This window comes from Narcine bancroftii, chromosome 4, assembly GCF_036971445.1.
Source record: "Narcine bancroftii isolate sNarBan1 chromosome 4, sNarBan1.hap1, whole genome shotgun sequence".
In the NCBI taxonomy this organism is placed as follows: domain Eukaryota; kingdom Metazoa; phylum Chordata; class Chondrichthyes; order Torpediniformes; family Narcinidae; genus Narcine; species Narcine bancroftii.
In genome coordinates, this window is record NC_091472.1 from 106,659,223 (window position 1) to 106,679,910 (window position 20,688).

General features: G+C 40.9%; 1 protein-coding gene across 6 annotated transcripts in view; it reads left to right on the forward strand.

Annotated features, from left to right (window-relative positions):
- The window catches only part of cfap61 (cilia and flagella associated protein 61), a 203,022-nt gene that overhangs the window by 119,266 nt on the left and 63,068 nt on the right, over positions 1-20,688 (forward strand). For all 6 annotated transcript variants that reach the window (XM_069932362.1, XM_069932361.1, XM_069932358.1 and 3 more), the window contains 2 exons: positions 7,317-7,485; positions 19,463-19,755. In XM_069932362.1, the coding sequence (XP_069788463.1) occupies positions 7,317-7,485; positions 19,463-19,755 (462 nt within the window). The remainder of the gene's footprint in view (positions 1-7,316; positions 7,486-19,462; positions 19,756-20,688) is intronic.

Sequence of the window (20,688 nt, forward strand, 5' to 3'; positions counted from 1 at the left end):
ATAGGACAGGTAAGGAAGCCTATAGTATTCTGGGCTTCTTTAATTGGGGGATTGAGTCCAGGAGTCATAAGATTATGTTTCAGCTCTATAAATTTCTGGTGAGGCCACACTTAAAATATTGTGTTCAGTTCTGGTCACTTCTTTACAGGAAATATGTAGAAGCTATGGAGAGGGTGCAAAGGAGATTTACCAGGATGTTGCCGGGATTGGAAAATGTGTCCTATGAGGCAAGGTTGGCGGAGCTTGGACTTATCTGTTAGGAAGGATGAGAGGTGATGTAATAGAGGCCTACAAGATCAATTACTCAGTGACTGAACCTGTGACAGTCCTCAGGTTCCATCTTTGCTGGGAGCCAACTCAAGCCCAGGATGCCTGGTCACGCAGCAATTAAAACTCGTGTGGCACAGTTAGTCCAAAGCTATTAGAGTGCCAGAACCATAGAACACTACAGCACAGAAACGGGGGGCCCTTTGGCCCTCCTAGTCGGTGCTGAACTTTTTTTTGCCTAGTCCCAGTGACCTGCACTCAGTCCATAGCCCTCCATACCTCTCCCATCCATGTACCTGTCCAAATTCTTCTTAAATGTTAAAATTGAGCCTGCATCCACCATCTCAGCTGGCAGCTTGTTCCACATTCCTACCACTCTCTCTGTGAAAAAGTTCCCCTTCACGTTCTCCCTAAACCTTTCCCTTTTCACTCTTAAACCATGTTCTCTGGTTTGTAACAAAAACTGAACACAATACTCCAAATTTTGCCTCACCAATCAATGTCTTATCCAACTTTACTATAACATCCCAACTCGTATACTCAATACTTTGATTTATGAAGGCCAGTATGCCAAAAGCTCTCTTTACAACCCTATCTACCTGTGACGCACTTTCAGGGAATTGTCTGTCTGTATTCCCAGGTCCTTCTGTCTACCACTTTCCTCAGAGCCATCCAATTTACTGTGCATGTCCTTTCTTGGTTTGTCCTTCCAAAATGCAACACCTCACACTTGTCTTGCATTAAATTCAATCTGCCATTTTTCAGCCATTTTTCCAGCTGGCCCAGATCGCTCTGCATCTTTGAAAACCTTTGCTGTCCACAATGCCTCCAATCTTAGTTTCATCTGTAAAAACGCTGATCCTATTTACCACATTATCATCTATATCTATGATCTGGATGATAAATAACAATGGTCCCAGCACCGATACCTGAAGCACACTACTAGTCAACGCCTCCAGTCTGAGAAGCAATCATCCACCCTAATCTCTAGCTTCTCCCGTCCAGCCATTGTTGAATTCAGTTCACAACTTCACCATGGACACCTAGCATCTGAACCTTCCTGACTAACCTCCCATGTGGGACCTTGTCAAAGGCCTTACTAAAGTCCTTGTAGACAACATCCACATCCTTTCCTTCATCAACTTTCCTGGTAACCTCCTCGGAAAAACTCTATAAGATTGGTTAAGCATAACCTACCATGCACAAAGCCACGGTGACAATAATTGTTTATCTGATCTCTTAGAGCACCTTTCAATAATTTACCTATTACTGATGTCAGTCTCACCAGCCTGTAATTTCCAGGGTTACCTTTAGAGCATTTTTAAAAACAGCATTTTTTTTTTTAAACATAGAGAATTGTGGGTGCCCAGGATGCATTGCCATGGATGGAAGAGGGATATAGGAGACTCTTAGGCACATGGGTGAAAGAAAAATAAAGGGTTATGAGGTAGGGAGGGTTTAGTTTTATTTTTGGTAGGTATATATGGATTGGTACAACCTCTTGTGCCAAATGGCCTGTACTATGTGATAATATTCTATGTAACAAATCAGATAAATGTGCAGTCTTTTGCCCAGAGTAGGGAATTGGTAACCAGAGGTCATAGGTTTAAAGTGAAGGGGGTGGGGTGGGGTGGGAGAGATTTGATAGGAACCCAAGGAATAACCCGAGGATGGTAGGTGTATGGAACAAGCTGCTGGAGCTGGTAGTTCAGTGGTTCTCAATCTTTTTCTTTCCACTCACATACCTCTAAGTATTCCTTAGGTGCTCTGTGATTAGTAAGGGAATGCTTAAAGTGGTATGCGAGTGAAAGAAAATGTTTGAAAACCACTGTTTTAATTGTATCTAATTGACTCATGTGTACAGTTTCATAACTCCAAAGAAAATGGGCCAATGACCATTTTTCTCAAGCAAAATATTTCAGTAAAAATTGGGTCTAGAGCAGTAGTTCTCAACCTTCTCTTCCCACCCACATACCACCTTAAGCAATCCCTTACTAATCACAGAACACCCCTGGCATAGGGAATACTTAAAATGGTATGTGAGTGGAAAGAAAAAGGTTAAGAACCACTGAGGTAGTTGAAGCAGGTATTAATGCAACATTTAAGAAACATTTAGACAGATAAATGGATAGGATAGGTTTTAAAGGATATGGATCAAACATAGGCTTGTAGAACAAGTTTGGATGGGACATATTGGTCGGCGTGGGTAACGGGCCAAAGTGCCTGTTCCCATGCTGTATGACTGACCCTCTGACACAAAAATTGAAGTACAGGTAATATTTTTAACAACCCTAATTTTGCATGGCTTTGCATGCAAATGTAAGACTGAAAGAGCCTCTATTCATTTATCTTCAAAGGTGGTTTTAATTCAGTGGTTCTCAACCTTTTTCTTTTCACTCATACAATTTTTCTTCACACAAGCACAATAGACAGGGAATAGTAGTTAAGACAGCAAATAGCAGCTTGCCCTTTATTATGAAGTGTTTGAAGGTTTTGTTATAATTACAAGATGCTGGTTAGGCTATACCAAAAATGTTGTGCACTGTTTTGATCCCCTTATCTACAAAAGAATATAGTCCCATTGGAGACAGTCCAAAGAAAATTGAATCAGCTAATTTCTTATTCAAGAGGGTTGCCTTGTCAAGAGAGGCTTGGAAGATTCAAGACATGATCCTGAAAGGTCTTGGCAGGTCAGATGTTAATGTGTTTTCACTTGTGGGAGAGTCATGAACAAGGGAACGTCATTATAAGATAAGGAGCCCATTTAAGACCAAGATGCTTAGAAATGTCTTCTATTAGAGGTAGTGAATCTCTGAAATATTCTACCTTGGAGAGTGATGGAGGCAAGACATTTGGAAATATTTAAGAGGGTAGATAAATATTGGAAAGATACAGGAAATGAGGGTTATAAGAAGTGGGACAGAAGAGTAGTTGTGGCCAGTATAAATTAACTATGAGAATAATGAATGATGGCAGGCTTATAAAGAACAAAGATATTTTGCATAGTACAGGTCCTTCAGCCCACAGTGTTGTGCTGACCTGAGAAATTCTGCCCAGAATTTCCCTACTCACAGTGGTTTTCAACCTTTGTCTTACCACTTCAAGTAATCCCTATGCCACCAGTGTTCTGTGATTAGTTAAGGGATTGCTTAAAGTGGTATATGAGTGGAAAAGGAAGGGTGAGAATCCTTGCTCTAGACCCAATTGTTACTGAAATATTTTGCTTGAGAAAAATTGTCATTGGCCCATTTCCTTTGGAGTTATGAAACCGTGCACATAAGAGTCAATTAGGTAGGATTAAAACACTGGTTTTCAAACTTTTTCTTTCTACCCACATACTACCTAAAGCAATCCTTTATTAATCACAGAGCATCTATGGAATAGGGAGTATGAGTGGTATGAGTGGACAGAAAAAAGTTGAGAACCACTGCATAACCCTGCATTTTGCTGACCTAATAGTGCATATACTCCTTGTCCCTGTTTATGGGACTGGTTTTATACCCAACCACCAGCTGGTTCATATTGGTAGTTAACCCATGGACCTAGTCAAAAGTATATACCATGAAAGGTTAAAAATGGTCAGATTCCAAATGGTTAAAACTATGCCCCTTGAGTTAGCCATTTCAGCTCTGGGTAAAAGCCTCTGGCCATCCACATAATCAATGCCTTTTATCATTTTTTCTCCTCTATTACTCCTTCTTCTGTTTTCTTGTGATCTTGTAGGAACAGTTTTCTTCACTGAATTGAGAAAACCGCTGCATTCATTGTATGTTAACGTAAGAAAATAAGAGCATGAGAACATGAAGCAGGAGCAAGTCCTTCAGACTCTCTTGCCTCATCCTGCATTGGCTGATCTTGGTGCCACTTTTCTGCAGTTATCCTATCTCTTTTTATATTTTAATTTTTCAAGCCTCATATAGAACATTATTACATACGTTATAATAAATAGTATTTTTAAACTATGGAGTCTCATTCAATTGCCCAAATCTCACCTACCCCCCCCCAACTTCTAATATTAAAAAAATTGTCCAAAAAAAAGGGGTGTTTGAACCTGCCATCATTAATTAGTCTACATCTTGATCTTCAGGAATTCCACGCTGTAAACCTTCTCAGGGAAGTTAATTATATCCTTAAGCCAGTATGATTCAAATAAGGTTGCCATATTTTAACAAGCACATCACATTTCTTTCTCAGATTACGTTATCTTTTCCAGGTGGGCACAACTTTGGATTTCCATATTCCAGTGAGTAATAAGGGGGAGTTGGACTTCCATGTTACAGCTATACATTTCCTGGCTACCACTAGTACAATAGTTTTGAGCCAATAACTGTAAGATTGCTCAATAAATACAGTTCTGGTTCCAATGGAAAATCATCTTCTATAATTTTTGTCAAAATTTCTGCCAAATCATACCTAAAGGATCTTACTTTCACACATAGCCAGGTTGATTGTATAAATGTTCCCACCTCTACACCACACCTAAAACATAAATCCGGAATTTCAGATCTTAAACTGTAATTTTTGCAGTGTAAGGTATAATTGGTGCATAAAATTGTATTGCAGTAATCCTAATAGCTCCAAAAAAAGCATCTTTGACTTGGAAATACTCTGCCTCGGGTAGAGAATTGCACAAAAAACCCCCAAACTCTTGTGTGCAGAAATTTCTCTTCATAGCTTCCATGAATGATCTCCAAATTATTATGAGACTATAACTCCTGGTTCTAGGCACTGTAGCCAAAGGAAAGACCAACTTTGCATTTGTTCTGTCAAGCCTCTGAGAATTTTGTACATTTCAATGAGATCACCACTCTTTCTTCCAGTCTACTTATCTAGCCTTGTGACAATTCCAGGAATCATTCTCTTTGTAGCCTTTATCAGTATACCCTTCACTACAACGCATGAAGGCAGAAGCTAAGGAATTAATTATTAACACAATGTTTAAACATGAAGTCAAAAGCTTCAGGATACAATGTAAAATTGAAAACTTCAGTGTGCAAAATGTAAATGAGTAAATCTGTTTTACAAATGTTAACACAAAAGGAAAAAAGAAATTACATTTAAAAATAACAGAATTAGATTCAGATGCATCTGAAGTGATAGAATTATACAAGGTGAGTCTTTTTATAATTAACATTATCACACATTTCCTACTAATTATATTGAAAATGTGTTATTTCCAATGGAGGAAATTAGCAATGTTTCTCTATTCAGAAAAGTCCTTTCACTAGTAACTAAAGAATGTAGGATTTTATGCACATTTCTAATCTCTTTTAATGTAGTGTAGCAAGGAACTTTGTAATGAAGAAAAAACACAATGCTGGAGAAACTCAGCGGATCAAACAGTGTCCTTTATGTAGCAATGGTTAAAATACATGACCGAAGTTTCGGGCTTGAGCCCTTTATCAATGTTCACTTTTAACTTTGATACACAGTTGCAGATTATTATTGTAAAGGAGTCCATTTGTCCTCTTCATGCCAGTACTAACTCTAAATTTAATCCCATATCTGATCTTCACTCTCCTAAACCATGCAAATTAGTGCTCTTCAAATATATGTCTAATTAACTTTCTAATATTACCATGAAATCTGATTTCAGTACCATCATATGTTACCTGTTTCAAATCACAACAATTTCTCTTCATTTCTGTTGGAGTGGGACATAGATTTGGGAGGTGTAAAGTGAGGACTTTGCTTTGAGGATAGAATCACTTTTTTTGCAGTATATTTATGGAATGAATTTAACTGAGTAGTTCCATAATTATCAGGTTCTCAAATGATTGAGAATAGAGAGCATAATGATGAAGCAATACAAGCAGATTCAAGGTCTTTGAAAGCATGTAGTTTGATGTTGTTTTGTTCATTATTATCACCGCCAGTGGGCTGATAACGCCTCAAACCGTGCATCTTGGCGCCTCACAGTTTGGCGGGCAGCAGCCTCCTTTGAAGAAGACCGCAGAGCCCACCTCACTGACAAAAGGCAAAGGAGGAAAAACCCAACACCCAACCCCAACCAACCAATTTTCCCTTGCAACCGCTGCAATCGTGTCTGCCTGTCCCGCATCGGACTGGTCAGCCACAAACGAGCCTGCAGCTGACGTGGACTTTTTTACCCCCTCCATAAATCTTCGTCCGCGAAGCCAAGCCAAAGAAAGATCACATGTATCAAGATGCAGAGAAAAATTTTGTGTTGCATGCTATCCAGGCGTGTGAATTCATACTCAAGTACAACAGACAGTGCACAATAAACCAAACGTACATCACAGTGTTACAGAGAAAAGTGCAGTTAAAACAGTGCAAGATCCTCATTGAGGTAGTGTTGTGAAGAAAGAATTTTTTTAGGTATTGGAAGGTCTGATATAGGTTTATGAAGGGTATGGATAGATGTAGGAAGGTTTTTTGAGCTGGCTGGGGAAACTAAAATGAGAGGACACGGTCTCAAGATTCGGGGGAGTAGATTTAGGACAGAGATGAGGAAAAATAGTTTTTCCCAGAGAGTAGTGAATGTTTGGAATTCTCTAACCAGGGAAGTGGTTGAAGCTGCTTCATTAAACATATTTAAAATTCGGTTAGATACATTTTTACGTGATAAAGGAATTAGGGGATATGGGGAGAAGGCAGGTAGGTCATAAATTAGATCAGCCATGATCTTATTGAATGGCAGAGCAGGCTCGATGGGCCATTTTTGGCCTACTTCGGTTCCTATGATAAAGGCAGGAAAAAAAGCAGTCCTTGAATTTGATTGCTTGTGTTTTGAAATTCATGCAACTTTTGTACACAACAGGAGAGGAGAGACTGGGGTGGGATGGAGTTAGTATTTTCTGCAGTTACTTGCAATGATAACAAGGAGAGGGAAGTCGCCTGCAGACACACCATTGTCCGCTACAGAGTCACGTGCAGATGACATGTTGATAGGGATGGAAAGATCATCTTTCCTGGTGACTGTGAGGAAAAAGTGCACAGCTGGCTCCAGTGCTAAATGAATAAAAGTATATTTGAAGTGAATGCAAGAAAACTCAAACTGATTCACATTCTATTTTCCACTTATATAGGTTCCATATCTCACAGGAGCTGATACAAAATCCACCAACAAAGATGTAATTGTGGATCCTGACAAGCAATTTTCAGAAAATGTGCCCCCCAACTTTTTCCTTCTGAATAATCATAATGATTGTGAAAATGCATTGGATTGGCTCAAAAATCATTCCGAAAATACTAAAGGTACAACTTTAATTTCATCAATACAAGTGAATTTCTCCCAGCACTGCTGTCTCAGGGTCATTAATGGAAAGAAAGAAGTCAGTGCTGGAAACTTGGAGAAATAACAAATGTTAACAGAGAGAGAAGTAGGTTTGTAAGAGGTTGGTTATGGGGAAATGAAGTGGAAAGGACCAAGGCTGGGGAGGGCTAACTTTGTTTGCACCTCCAGATACACAAGAAACGCTTACCAAAGTGACAGGCTATTTGCTGCTGCCCTCAATTGGAGGCAAGATTTATGCTGCAGTGCCAGGTCTATCGTGTGGTGATGATGTCAGCCTTCTGAGAATTTCAATTTCTTCCATGAGACCGTGTCGCCAAAATACACCAATGAACCTATAAACTCCATGCATTTTTGTAGGGTGGGAGAAACCAGAGCACCCAGAGGAAATCCACACAGACCTATGGTAACCTATGCCACAGGTGCTCTGTGGTTAATAAGGGATTACTTAAGGTGGTATGTGAGCAGAAAAAGGTTGAGAACCACTGGGCTAAAGCAATGTGTTTGTTATCTCTCCTTCTGTGGTGGAACATGATAATGCAGGTGGGACCTCACTAGACTATACAGGCTGCCCACCGCTGACCCTTTAACTCCTTCCCATAGATTCCCAATTAAACCTGATAGCCCTAGTCTCCTCCCTCCATACCAGTCTTGGATATGGACCAGCAGCATGTAGAGACATGCCCGAAGTTTCTGGATATTAAAGCCTTTAGCCACTTGCTTCGTCTCTGCTTGTGGTTACTGATTGCACCACAATTTAATATCTAGTGTATTTGCCATAGACAAGGCGATCTGAGTGGAGAAGCTAGAGACCGACCCCAGGGATCCAGAGGCCTCCATCAAATTTGATATATGTCTGCACTGCTTAAAGGCCTACATGAGATGCCATGAGATCTCCAAAACATAGACAAATACAACCTGCTCTTTTCATTGGTGGGCCACTGGCCTTGCTAAATAATAAGGGAATGCAAAAAGTATGAGGACGCAATGGTCCTGCTGCAGCAGCGATACGGGGCACCCATGAACTCTCTGTATCCACAATACCAGCTGGTCACCCGAAACCAGGCCCCCAGTGAGTCGTCGACAACTTTGTGAGGGTCATGAGGGAGCTAGGACAAACCTGTGGGTGTGTGGATTTGACTGCGGTGGTCCACATAGAGGAGCTCATCAGTGGTGGGCTAATGACTGGCTTCCGTTCCAATCACATCTGTGAGCGACTCCTGTAGAAGGGCAATCAGACCCTACTGGAAGTCATGCAGATGGCTCGGTCACTGAAAGTAGCCCAGAAGACTGCAGAGGCTAACACTGCGAGCCATGCACCCATCAGTTGGGAAGCATTGGTGCTTACATCTTGGGACTTGGAGACCCTGATGGCCACTGTCACTGCCGAGTACACAAGGTGCAACTACTGCGACCAGACCAAGTGCCCGAGGAAGTAATGTCCAGCCCGTAGCATGACCTGTTCGAACTGCAAGAGGAAGGGGCACTAACCCAAGGCATGCCATTCTAAACCTTCCTCCAGCAGTGCTGCATACAGACCGCAATCTGCCCCGCCATCTTGGATCGACTCACTTCCGGCGGCCGAGGACTGAACGACGGGAACAGGAGGAAGATGACACAGGATGACATCACATCCAGTGACACTTCCAGACTCCACCGCGTGTAATCCATGGGTGTGGCCATCTTGGCAGCAGCCGTCTCGACACTACAGCAACAGCGACTCTAACAATGAACTAACTCTGGCCTCCATTGTGTTGAACCAGGACAAGCCATACCAACTGGCGCACTCTATGATGGACACAGAGGTAAATGGTCGCACCATGGGCTGCCTATTTGACATAGTGTCCCCTGCAAAGTTCAAGGTAGCTCAAGCATCCAAATCCCACTCCACGGAAATCTGGGTGCTGCACCTTATCCGTGAGGGGCACGAAGTATAAAAACTTAAAGCTGTTTGAGATGCCCCACCTCTGTGAATGCCTGTCATACTGGGGATGGATTTCCAGTGTCAGCTTAAGAGCTTGCTGATGCAGTTTGATTGGGCCCCATCCTCCCCTCACGGTCAGGAATAACCAATTCCTGGAGGGTCTGCTCTTCCCTCCAAACGCAACCAATCAGATGCAGGAACACCATCCAGGGCACCTGACCTGTGGTCTGACCTCCCTACGGGGTCCCTCTGAACCACCCCACCCCCACAGAACCTCTGCCCAGACTGCAAACCTGCCATCAAAAAATGGAGGTGATACAGCCTGGGAGACAGGGAGTTTATAAAAGCTGAAATAGGGCAACTGCTAGTGGAGGGCATTATTGAGCCCAGTAACAGCCCCTGAAGGGCACAAGTGGTGATGATTAAGAGTGGGGAGAAGCACCAGATGGTCATTGATTATAGCCAGACCATCAACTGGTTCACCTTTTTGGATGCCTACCCCTTCCCCTGACATGGTGAATGAGATAGCCCAGTACCGGGTCTTCTCCACCATCGATCTCAAGTCGGCATATCACCAGATCCCAATCCACCTAGAGGATCATCAATACACAGTGTTAGAGGCCAATGGCTTCCTCTACTATTTCCCGTGGATCCCATTTGGCCTCACGAATGGGGTGTCGGTGTTCCGACGGGAGATGGACCACATGGTGGATGACAATGAGTTAAAAACCACATATTTATACTTGGATAATGTCACCATTGCAGTCAGAACCAGGAGGCACTTCCCGTCTGCCAATACTGGGGTATGTGGTAGAGTGTGGGATCAATCCCCCTGACCCCATGCGTCCCCTTCCCACTGCCCCAAAACCTCAAGGCCTTGAAAAGGTGCCTGGGGTTCTTTTCTTATTATGCCTAATTGATCCCTAATTACGCAGACAAGGCTCACCCCCTAGAGAAGACCACAACATTTCCACCATCGGTGGAGGCCCGTAAGGCCCCTTTGAGGGCATCAAGGATGAGATTGCCAAGGTGGCCATGCATGCCATTGATTAATCCATCCCTTTCCAAGTGTAGAGCAATGCCTCCAACCACCCTCGCTGCCATGCTGAACCAAGCAGGCAGGCACGTGAAATTCTTTTCCCAGACCCTCCAGGACCCTGAACTCAGGCATTCGGCTAACTGGAAGGAGGCACAAGCTATAGTGGAGGCTGTGCGCCATGGGAGGCACTATCTGGCTGGCAGGCCATTCATTCTGCTGACAAACCAGAGAGCTATCACATTCTTTTTACAATAAACAGCAGGGGAAGATTAAAAATGACAAGATCATGAGATGGAGAATTGAACTGTCCACCTACAATTATGAGATCTTGTACCAGCCTGGAAAGCTCAATGAGCCAGCCGATGCCCTGTCCCAGGGAACGTGTAGATCGCCTCCAGATCCTCCACGATAGCCTCTGCCACCCCGGGGTCACCAGGCTCTCCCACTTCATGAGGGCCCACAGCCTCCCCTATTCTGTAGGGGAAGATCAGGAAGCTGACTCTAACTGTTTGGTCTGCGTGGAGTCCAAGCGCACTTCTACTGGCTGGAGAAAGCTCAGCTGATCAAGGCAATTTACCCCTTTGAATATCTCAGAATGGACTTTGTGGGCCCCCTTCCATCCATGAATCGGAACATCTACTTCCTGAATATCGTGGACGAGTACTTATATTTCCCATTCCCTGCCTGGATATGACCATGCCCTCAGTCATTAAAGCCCTCCCCAACCTCTTCACCTTGTTCAGATACCCCAGTTACATTCACATTGATCGGGGGGGGGGGGGCATCCTCATTCATGAGTGAGGAGTTGCACCAATATTTCCTGTCCAAGGGTATAGCCACAAGCAGAACCACCAGCTACAACCCTCTCAGGAATGGGCAGGTAGAAAGGGAGAACAGAATGATCTTGAGGGCAATCCTCTTGGCCCTCAAGCCAAAAGGTAATGCCCATCTCCCAGTGGCAAGAGGTCCTTCTGGAGGCACTACACACCATCAGGTCCCTACTGTGTACTGCTACGAATGCCACTCCATATGAGAAACTGTTCTCCTTCTCTAGAAGGTCAGCATCAGGAACCACGTGGCCAATCTGGCTGATGATCACAGGGCTGGTGCTCCTCCGCAGATATGTTAGGACTCACAAGGCAGACCTGCTGGCTGAGGAAGCCCATCTCCTTCATGCAAAACCACAGTATGCCTGTGTACAGTACCTGGATGGGCGGGAAGACATAGCGTCCATCCGAGACCAGCCTGTCCCATGTACCATCCAGACAATTGACCATTTGAACCCACTACCCCACAACCATGAACTGAACCACCAACACCCCCATACCCCCCCAGAAACCCACCCCTACAACCGTGAACTGAACCACCAACATCCCCCACACCCCCCGGAAATCCATTTGGACCAACCCAGTTTAGCTCCTGGACATTCAGCCCGCCATGCAGGTCACCGTCCTGCAGGAGCCAATGACGCAACCGGAGGATAAAGCCACCGGACCGGCTGAATCTGTGAACTATTAAAGACTGCACGACCAGTAACAATGGACACTGTCCCGCTTCACCCCACCAGACTTTTTCTGAAAAGAAGTGGTGAATGTGGTGGTGACTGTACAGGCTGGCCTGCCTTCAATCCTGTAACTCCTCCCTGTAGATTTTCATTAAAAGTCAATAGCCCTAGTTTCCTCCCTCCATACCAGCCTTGGATTCAGGACAGCAGCATATAGAGATATGCCCGATATTGCTGGATATTAAAGCCTTTAATCACTGGCTACATGTCTGCTTGTGGTTATTGGTCACGCCACACCTTCTCTGTTGTTAAAATATCTGCAAAAGCTGCCAAAGTAGTTTGACTGGCATAGGGAGATATACTTTATTGTCCAGAGGAAAAAAAGGAGAATATCCAAACAGGAACTCAGAAGACAGATATAGCAGAGTCCTGGAGTCAAACCCCAAGGACCTGGATGCAATGTTGCAAGAAGTTCAATGAACTGATCTGTAATTGCATCTCAAAGTATTAAATCCTGTCCATGGCAGCAAAATTCAATTCAGTGGCCCTTCATAACCTGTCCAATAAGTTCATATCCTTCATGCAACCGGACTTGGATATGCAGCAACAAGTCCCATAGCCACATTTTAATTGGCTCATTCTGCAAACTATTCATGACAATTGCAACACACAACATTGCAAGACTCTGCTCTGTTGCAATAATTTGTGGTGCTCAAATGGATAAAGTCGCACGAATTGAGAGTGCACTGGAATTTGCTTCCCTATTAGAGAAGATAGTAAAGCTACCTTTGGGTTGCTTGATCCCGATGTTGTGACCACTGAAGAAGTTGGTAGCCCCCTACTTGTCCTCCTGTTCTTCTCTCAATTTGAGCAGACTTCAAAATTCCCCCGTCTCTTTCTACTACATAGAAAAATGAAATTGAAATTAGGAACGGGACAATAACATTTGGCACAACGGGCCATATATTCATAGTCTCATTTTTCATTAATACTTTCATTAACAATCTGTAAATACACAATTTAATATTATGTGTTGACAGCATTAATTACTATCTAAAGAAGAGCGCTTCAACATAACCACCTTTGAGTCTTGCTGAGTTTCCTAAATTCACTTCCAAAACACTTGCCTCTATTTGTTTATCAGTTCAAGGATATCGTTTCCATTTTATTGTTCTGCAAGTTTAATTTATGTCTTGAAAACATCAAATCAGCTTTAACCTTCTGAAGTAATGGAATGAAATCCTAGCACGTACAATGTAATTTATCTTTGTAATTTAATCCTTGCGCTCCTGGTATTTTTTCCAAAGGAATTGGTCATTATTGGCCATTCCAAGACTGAGCTACATCTGGTGCTGCATGTTAACCTGGCCGAATAAGGATGGCTGACTTCCTTCCCTGAAGGACACCCATGAACGATGTGACAGTTTCAGGGTTACTTATTATTAATATGAATGTTATTCATTCTAAATGTACTGAATGACTTAAATATAAATTGCCCAGCTACTGTGGAATTCATGTTCAGTCCACTAGCTGTAAATTACTCATGACTTTATCAAAGATTTTAATAAATTTATATACATTCATTCTAAAAATAATAGCTTTAAAATTAATCAACTAATTAAAATTTATTGGAAAGCCTATACTTTTCATCCAGGACCTTCATATGTATGACGTACAAATGAACATAGGTCCCCAGATGTGTGCATGTTCATGGTGGCGGTAACTTCAAATCTTATGGTGGAATGCTGAAAAAAAACATTGAAATAAGGGATTTCCATTCTGAAATGGACAATAAATGGTTAAATGGTCAGAAATGACCAATTTCTTGGGAAAAAAAAATACCAGGAGCACAAGGATTAAAGAAGGAAACATTCAATTGACAGGGATTAGGAAAATAACAAATGAACTCAATATATATTCAACAGTCTACAATACAAAGAAATTTGAAGATGTGCTTTATTTTCATGCAGTCTACTGAATATTGTATTGTTAGCTTGGTGGCATTTTTGCTTCATCTTGTTTTGCTTCCCAGTTTATTTCCAGAATTAATTTGTCATGGAGGCATAGTCTGTTGTTTTACAAATATTTCATATATTTTAATTTGCAATGTTGTTTAGAGTGGATATACTGAAGAATGCACATGTAAGCCCATTTAATTATGCAATTACCTACTAATTTAATTAAAGGATAATTTATTGTAACTACCTAACATTTATTTGAAACATTCAAATGATTCTCCTTAATTAAGAAACTAAGGATGGAGAGACATTTTCAATGCTAACATAAATCCAAGTTTGATAATGAGTGCAATTTAATTCTTATTAATTAGTGTTCATATTATCCACATATGAATACCTTAAACACAATCTGCCGGGTTCTTTTTAAGATTCATGTAATGTGTCTACAAATTTGATCAGGAAAACATTTTAAGCAAACCTATTAATGTTCACAGGATATTTCAGGGATTTGACATATCAATTTAAAGAATTAAATGTTTATAGTACATTGTCTGTCACTTAGCAGTATCCAACACAACCGTCTGCTGTTGATATATTACTGTTGCTAATCAATTAGATTATTGAACTGAAATCTATTATTTGATTTCCTCATCCTTGTGCTATCTTGTATAATAAATAATACAGTTTATTACAGATACTAGGAGTGCTCCTGTTGAATTGTTAGTGAATCACATGATACACTATTTTGCAATATCAAGAACAGAATTGAAACTTTGGACAAACAAGAATGATTATTTTCCTTTATGAGCAAATTTCCTTTATGAGCTAATTCTTTTTTGGCTAACTTACTATTTCTCTACCATATTTTGTGTTGAAAGTAAGGAGGATAAATTTGAGGAAGGTGAAACTAGTTGTAATTGTATGGAATATAATGCACAAGTTTGGAGTCTTTGGTTGCATTCTCCCCTGGGACTACATTGTAGGTGATAGAGGCTTAGGATTATTCAAGGTATAGAAGTGCTTGTGGCATTGGAATGCACACATAGTAGGTTGTGAGACTGGGACAAGACATTTTGTGAGCTGTTAGATTCTGGAATTAAAGATAATGTTGCTTCTTACTTTTCAAAGAATAGGTGTGGACCATAGGTGTGATCCAGTTGGATCTTCCAGAATCTAACAAATACATTAGGTGGTTGAGTGGGAGATGCTGGATTCTGAGATTAATTAGAAAACAAAGAAATGTTAGCAGGAATGTTCAATTACCAAGATAAATGTACACAAACGATTTTGGATTACAAGGGCTGGGAATGAGAATAGACTGTAAACACTTCATTGGAGTGGAAGGGTAGAGGTTATGAAAGCAAATAGAATAAATGAAGAGTTTTTAATTTATTTGTGCATCTCAAAATTATAGAATAAACACTGGAATAATCAGATTTATGAATAGAGCAATGATGTGGAGAAAAACAAAGGTGCAATGGCAGACAAACAGACAATAGATGGCATAACATTCCAGTCAAATAAAACTGTACTCTGAATTGGATCAAAAGTATTGATTGTGTAATGAATGAAAGGCACATAAACCCAGCATAAAGCTCTGAAACTATTTTTAGTTGTGCAGTGGGCTAATGGATAAAGAATATTATTGAAGTACAGTACCACATCTTTTGGGAACAGCCAGGATTGTGTATATAAAATTAGACTGGAGGAACATCAAAGATGACATGAACATTTAACATATGAAACAAACATTTTTTTCATGTTGTAGTTAGTAAGGAGGTGGAATTTAACTTCGACAAGTGCAAAATGATGCAATTTGCAAGGTCAAATCAAGGATAGGACAGACACAATAAATGGTGCATTCCTAGGGAATGTTAATGAACAACTGATCCTTGGGGTCCAAGTCCCTAGATCCCTGAAAGAGGCAGAATAGGTACAAGGCATGTTTGCCTTCATCAGCTGTAGAACAGAATACAAGAGCAGGGATGTTATGTTATGATTTTATAAAATATTGGTTAAACCACAGCTGGCATATTGTGTGGTGTTCTAGCTGCCACATTATAGGAAGGATATGATTTTACTACAGATAATGCAGAGGAAGAGGAATGCTAGGATGTTGTCTTGATGAAAGTATGTCAGTTATAAGGAGAGATTGGACTGGCTTAGTTTGTTTATCCTGCAGTGGAGGAGATTACAAAGTTTCCAGATTTCCTGCAAGGGTGTATTTATTTTTTCTTTTTCACATAGGGGAGTGTCTACAACAAGAGCTTGCAAGTATAAGTTGAAGGGTAGAAGTATGGAGGGGATTAGAAGGAATGTTTTTCCATGCAGAGTGCAATGTCTCTAGAGCAGGGGTGTCAAACTCAAATTCACAGAGGGCCAAAATTAAAAACTTGGACTAAGTCGTGGGCCGAACTAAATATTTATTGAAAGTTTTCAACAACATCTGCACGTTTTCTCTTCTTTCAACATATGTAATGTTAAACTTTTTCTTATTAAAATAAATGTTTAATAATAGTTTTGGTTAAACTCTTTCCAGAAGAAGCATTAACAAATGAGAAATAAAATATTCAATAAATAATATTTCTCTATAGCCTTTAAGCTCCTTTTAAATGTATTTTTTTTCACAAGCCAATAAGTCAAAAAAATAACAACTTGCTTCAATGAAAATCCAATCTTTCAACTATGAACAGTCCAAAGTTAACCAAAGAAAATATGAATCCAAGCTTAGCTTGCTACACTGTGATTTACTCTGATGCACCTGGGTCTAAACCAGATACTTGGCATCTCTTCTTAGATGCAAGTTCATCAAACTCTGGGGTCAGAGTTTTCCTCCCACCTGTCTTGAAAGGTCCTGTTTTCTGTCTTTCGTTTGGCCATTTTTCGTAAGGGGTTTATTACATGTGAGTTAGGCGACAGGTCGCAGATACTAATGAAAGTAAAGAGAGGAGGTGTGGGCGATTAGCGGGCTGACGGGCCGGCGCCAATGCATTTGCAAAGCATTCTGGGATTTGTAGTATTAGCTGTGCATACGCTATACTGGCGCGGCGGCCAGCGGGCAAGCTCTAAATCATATTTGATATGATCTTGCGGGCCAAATATAATTATATCACGGGCCAAATTTGGCCCGTGGGCCTAAGTTTGACATGTGTGCTCTAGAACATATTCTCATTGCACTCTGTGGAGTCAGGCACTCTTACAACATTTTAAGAGTGTCTTACCAAAAACTTTAATTGCCAAGGCATAGAAGGCTACAAACCAAATGCAGATAACTGGAACTGGCAGAGAAAAGTACAATCTTCCATATTGACTGGTGAGTCACAGAGCCCAATTCTGGGCTGCACAACTCTATAATTGTATGAGCACTGAAACATATTCACTTGTCTCTTTCTTCTCAGACAGTGTCCATTTTTAGCTCCATCAAGCAAATTATCCATCTTACAATGAAAACAACTGATCTTTTCATCAATATTTGAGTTGAAACTCATGGGGAAAAGGTTATTTTTCTAGGGGGAGGATCATCTTTGAAAGCTTCATGAAAATCATGTGATCATTGGTCTCAACAACTTATCATACTTTGCCATTCAATATAGTTTTCAGGCAGCTTTGAGTTCTGGTCATCAGAGCCACTCTTGAAACAGGGAAGAGCATGTGGTGATACAACTTAAATCTATGCAATTTTCACCTTAATTTTGAAAGTTATAGTATTTTTTGCTATTTGTCAGTCATCAGTCCAGTAAATCTAAAGATGTATTTGAATTTATTATAGCTGTTTTTGGATTAACCTGTACGAAGCTTTAGGAGACTTGTTTTACCTGAAGTTCATTCTGACTTATTTCACCCTTTGTTAGGAATGACCTTTTTCCAAAAAGAAAATTTTTAAATTACACTCTGGATAAAAAGAGAAACTGGAGCAGTGATAAAAAGAAAATCGATTTGCTGTTGTAAATTTAGTTTGAGAACACCTTTTTTATGTTTAGGAGAATACATCTGCAATTCTCAGAAGTGCACAAGAAATGAGAGAGAAGTTTCTTTTCTTATCCAGTGTGTAGCAGGGGTATGGGATCTCTTTCTCAAATGGTGGTAGAGAATTGTTCTCATATTTAGATGGAACACCAATGTATACTTAAACACATGTCCTTCAGACCTTGGGGTGGAAGGTAATGTTAGGCTGGTTGCTTATTTTTCCCAACAGTTACTACAGGGTCATTGGACTTGTTTTTGTCAGTGATTCTATGATCTTTGAGTTAAAATGTGAACTGGCCCTCCAATTCACCTCTACTTATTTCTACTCAATAAATTCTTCAAAACACATCCAACTAACTCAAAATCACAAGTTGCCAATTTCTGTGCTGGTGTTTGGCAAGATATGAACAAACCATTTTTGGAGATTTATCTACAAGGTGGAATTAACAGATTGCTCCTTCCTACTGGACCCAGGGTTAAGATTAAAGATGTCATTTCAGAGCCAACCTGAGTGGAAGGAATAATACACCATCAGGTTTTACAAGCTCAGTGTGCATGTGTGCGAATGTGTAATTGGAAGAACTAATTAGATGGAGAAAAGGAAGGAACCATGCCCACATATTTCCTACTGTGTGTGGCCTCCAGCTTTGACACAACAATGCGGCCTTAACCAATGATATAGATGGAAGCTTTTCCTAATAATGACAGTAGGTGGAGCGGCAAACCCCAGTTTCAAGCTGGCTGTTTCTCTACTGTTGAGTGCCATTTTCTGGGCAGAAAATAAAATTAATAGGTTGGATATAGCTGGCTATGGTGAATAGAACTGCTGTACTCAGCCATTTAACTTATAGTCATGAACTTCTGCAGAAATTTGGAATGTTTTGGAGAGATTTAGCAGTCTGTTCTGCTGTATCGGAACTCATTCAGGATCCAAGATTCCATTGATTTCAAAGTGGAAGGACATAGAGATGATAAATTACTATTTCTAATTTTGCTTTTTCACTTGAAGAGAAAATCTTACCATTACAATACAGGTTAAATTTCACATGGCACTCTGGCTTCACCCGAGTTCCCTGAGCGAAAGTGAAATCATTGATACACTGGAAAACCAACAAACCCCCTTGAAACGTGTACTTACTTAGTCAACATTATGATTCTCCATGGGGGGGAAAAAATCTTCCCCTTTCAAGGTGAGGAGCAGGTCTGTAAGATGTGTCTGAAACACTCAAATTCCCACTTCAGTACCCTGCAGGTTGACTATGGAGAGTACATAATATGTTGGAAGATCTCTTGCAATCCAGTGAAGAGCAATGCAGAAAAATTAAATTGGTTATCCACTGCCTCCTCTAGATAGTTACTACACAAGCCCAATGCCAGCATGTTTGTCAGTCACATCCAAACTAGTTAATGGCTCTCTGGTTAAGAATATAACATAGGACCAACTCACAAATCAAGGTTCCTGTGTTTCATTGTACCTCACTTTATTGTCACTTTAGCTTGTATTTTAAAATACTTATTTGCATCCTTTATTAATACTATTCTTTTCTAGGAAATATCATAGTATATGGGAGCACAATTGAAGCTTACATCACAATAAATACGATCCTGTCTTTTGGAATCGATGGATCTCTCATTCATCTGGTGAAACCACCTACAAACTCAAATAGCAATTGTTTTAATAGTTCTCTGGTAGAAACTGCAGTAGAGGAAGCACTTGAGAAGGCTAAAGTTTCTGTGCATTCCAACTGTCTTCTTTCCCAGTGGAACGATGGGAAGGTCCATGGTCAGATAACGGTTTCAACTTTCACCACTGAATCTGAACCACTCATTCTTAGATGTGTGGTAAGTTTCAATTATTCCAAATGAACCTGAAGGAATCTATACATGTCATAGAAGCAGTTGTATACACCTCAATGAAATGCATAAGTAGGGGAGGGGTGAATCTATCAGCAAGTGAAGCTGATTCCAGATAATGTCTTGAAAAATCTAAATATACTTGAAGAAACTATTGGTCCCTGTTAGGTTTTTTTTTCCCCCTCGCTCTGCACCTTTCACAGTCATCCCAGGACAATATATACCTTCGATAGTCATGGTGAATGATGAACATTTGTTGCTGTTTTTTTCTTCATATAGTCCCAGAATTAATTCATTCCCCCACCCCCCCCCCCCACCCACAATCTAACTGTACCACAGTTCCTTTCATCCAACCTGGACTGTTTTAGCCCAATCACTCTTAGGGGGGGAGGGGGTTAGTAAGACTGTGTTCGCCATGAAGCTACCTCCTTGACATTATCCCCATTTTCCTCCTGAGGGATGTTTTTGATGCAGCAGGGCCTAACATCCTCTCTATTATTAACAGTTCATTAGCCACTAGAACAGTTCCAATTTGCTTCAAGTGTGCTGTGGTCCAGCCCCTTCTGAAAAAAAAAAGAACTTCGACCCCTCCACACCCAAAAATTACAGACCTGTTTCTAAACTGCCATTCCTGTCAAAGGTCCTTGAAAAGTTGTTCTTAGCCAATTGTTGCCCTACCTATATCAAAACAACATTTCTGAAAAATTTCAGTCAGGTTATAAGGCCCATCACAGCACAGAGTCAGCTTTACTAAGAGTATACAATGACATGCTCCTCGCCACTGGCTCAGGAAGTTCTGCCATTCTAATTCTCCCTGACCTTAGTGCAACATTCAATACAGTGGATCACGCTGTTTTAATAGATCGCCTCTGGCAGAGGGTCAGTGTCAATGGCACAGACCTGAACTGGTTTAAATCTTAT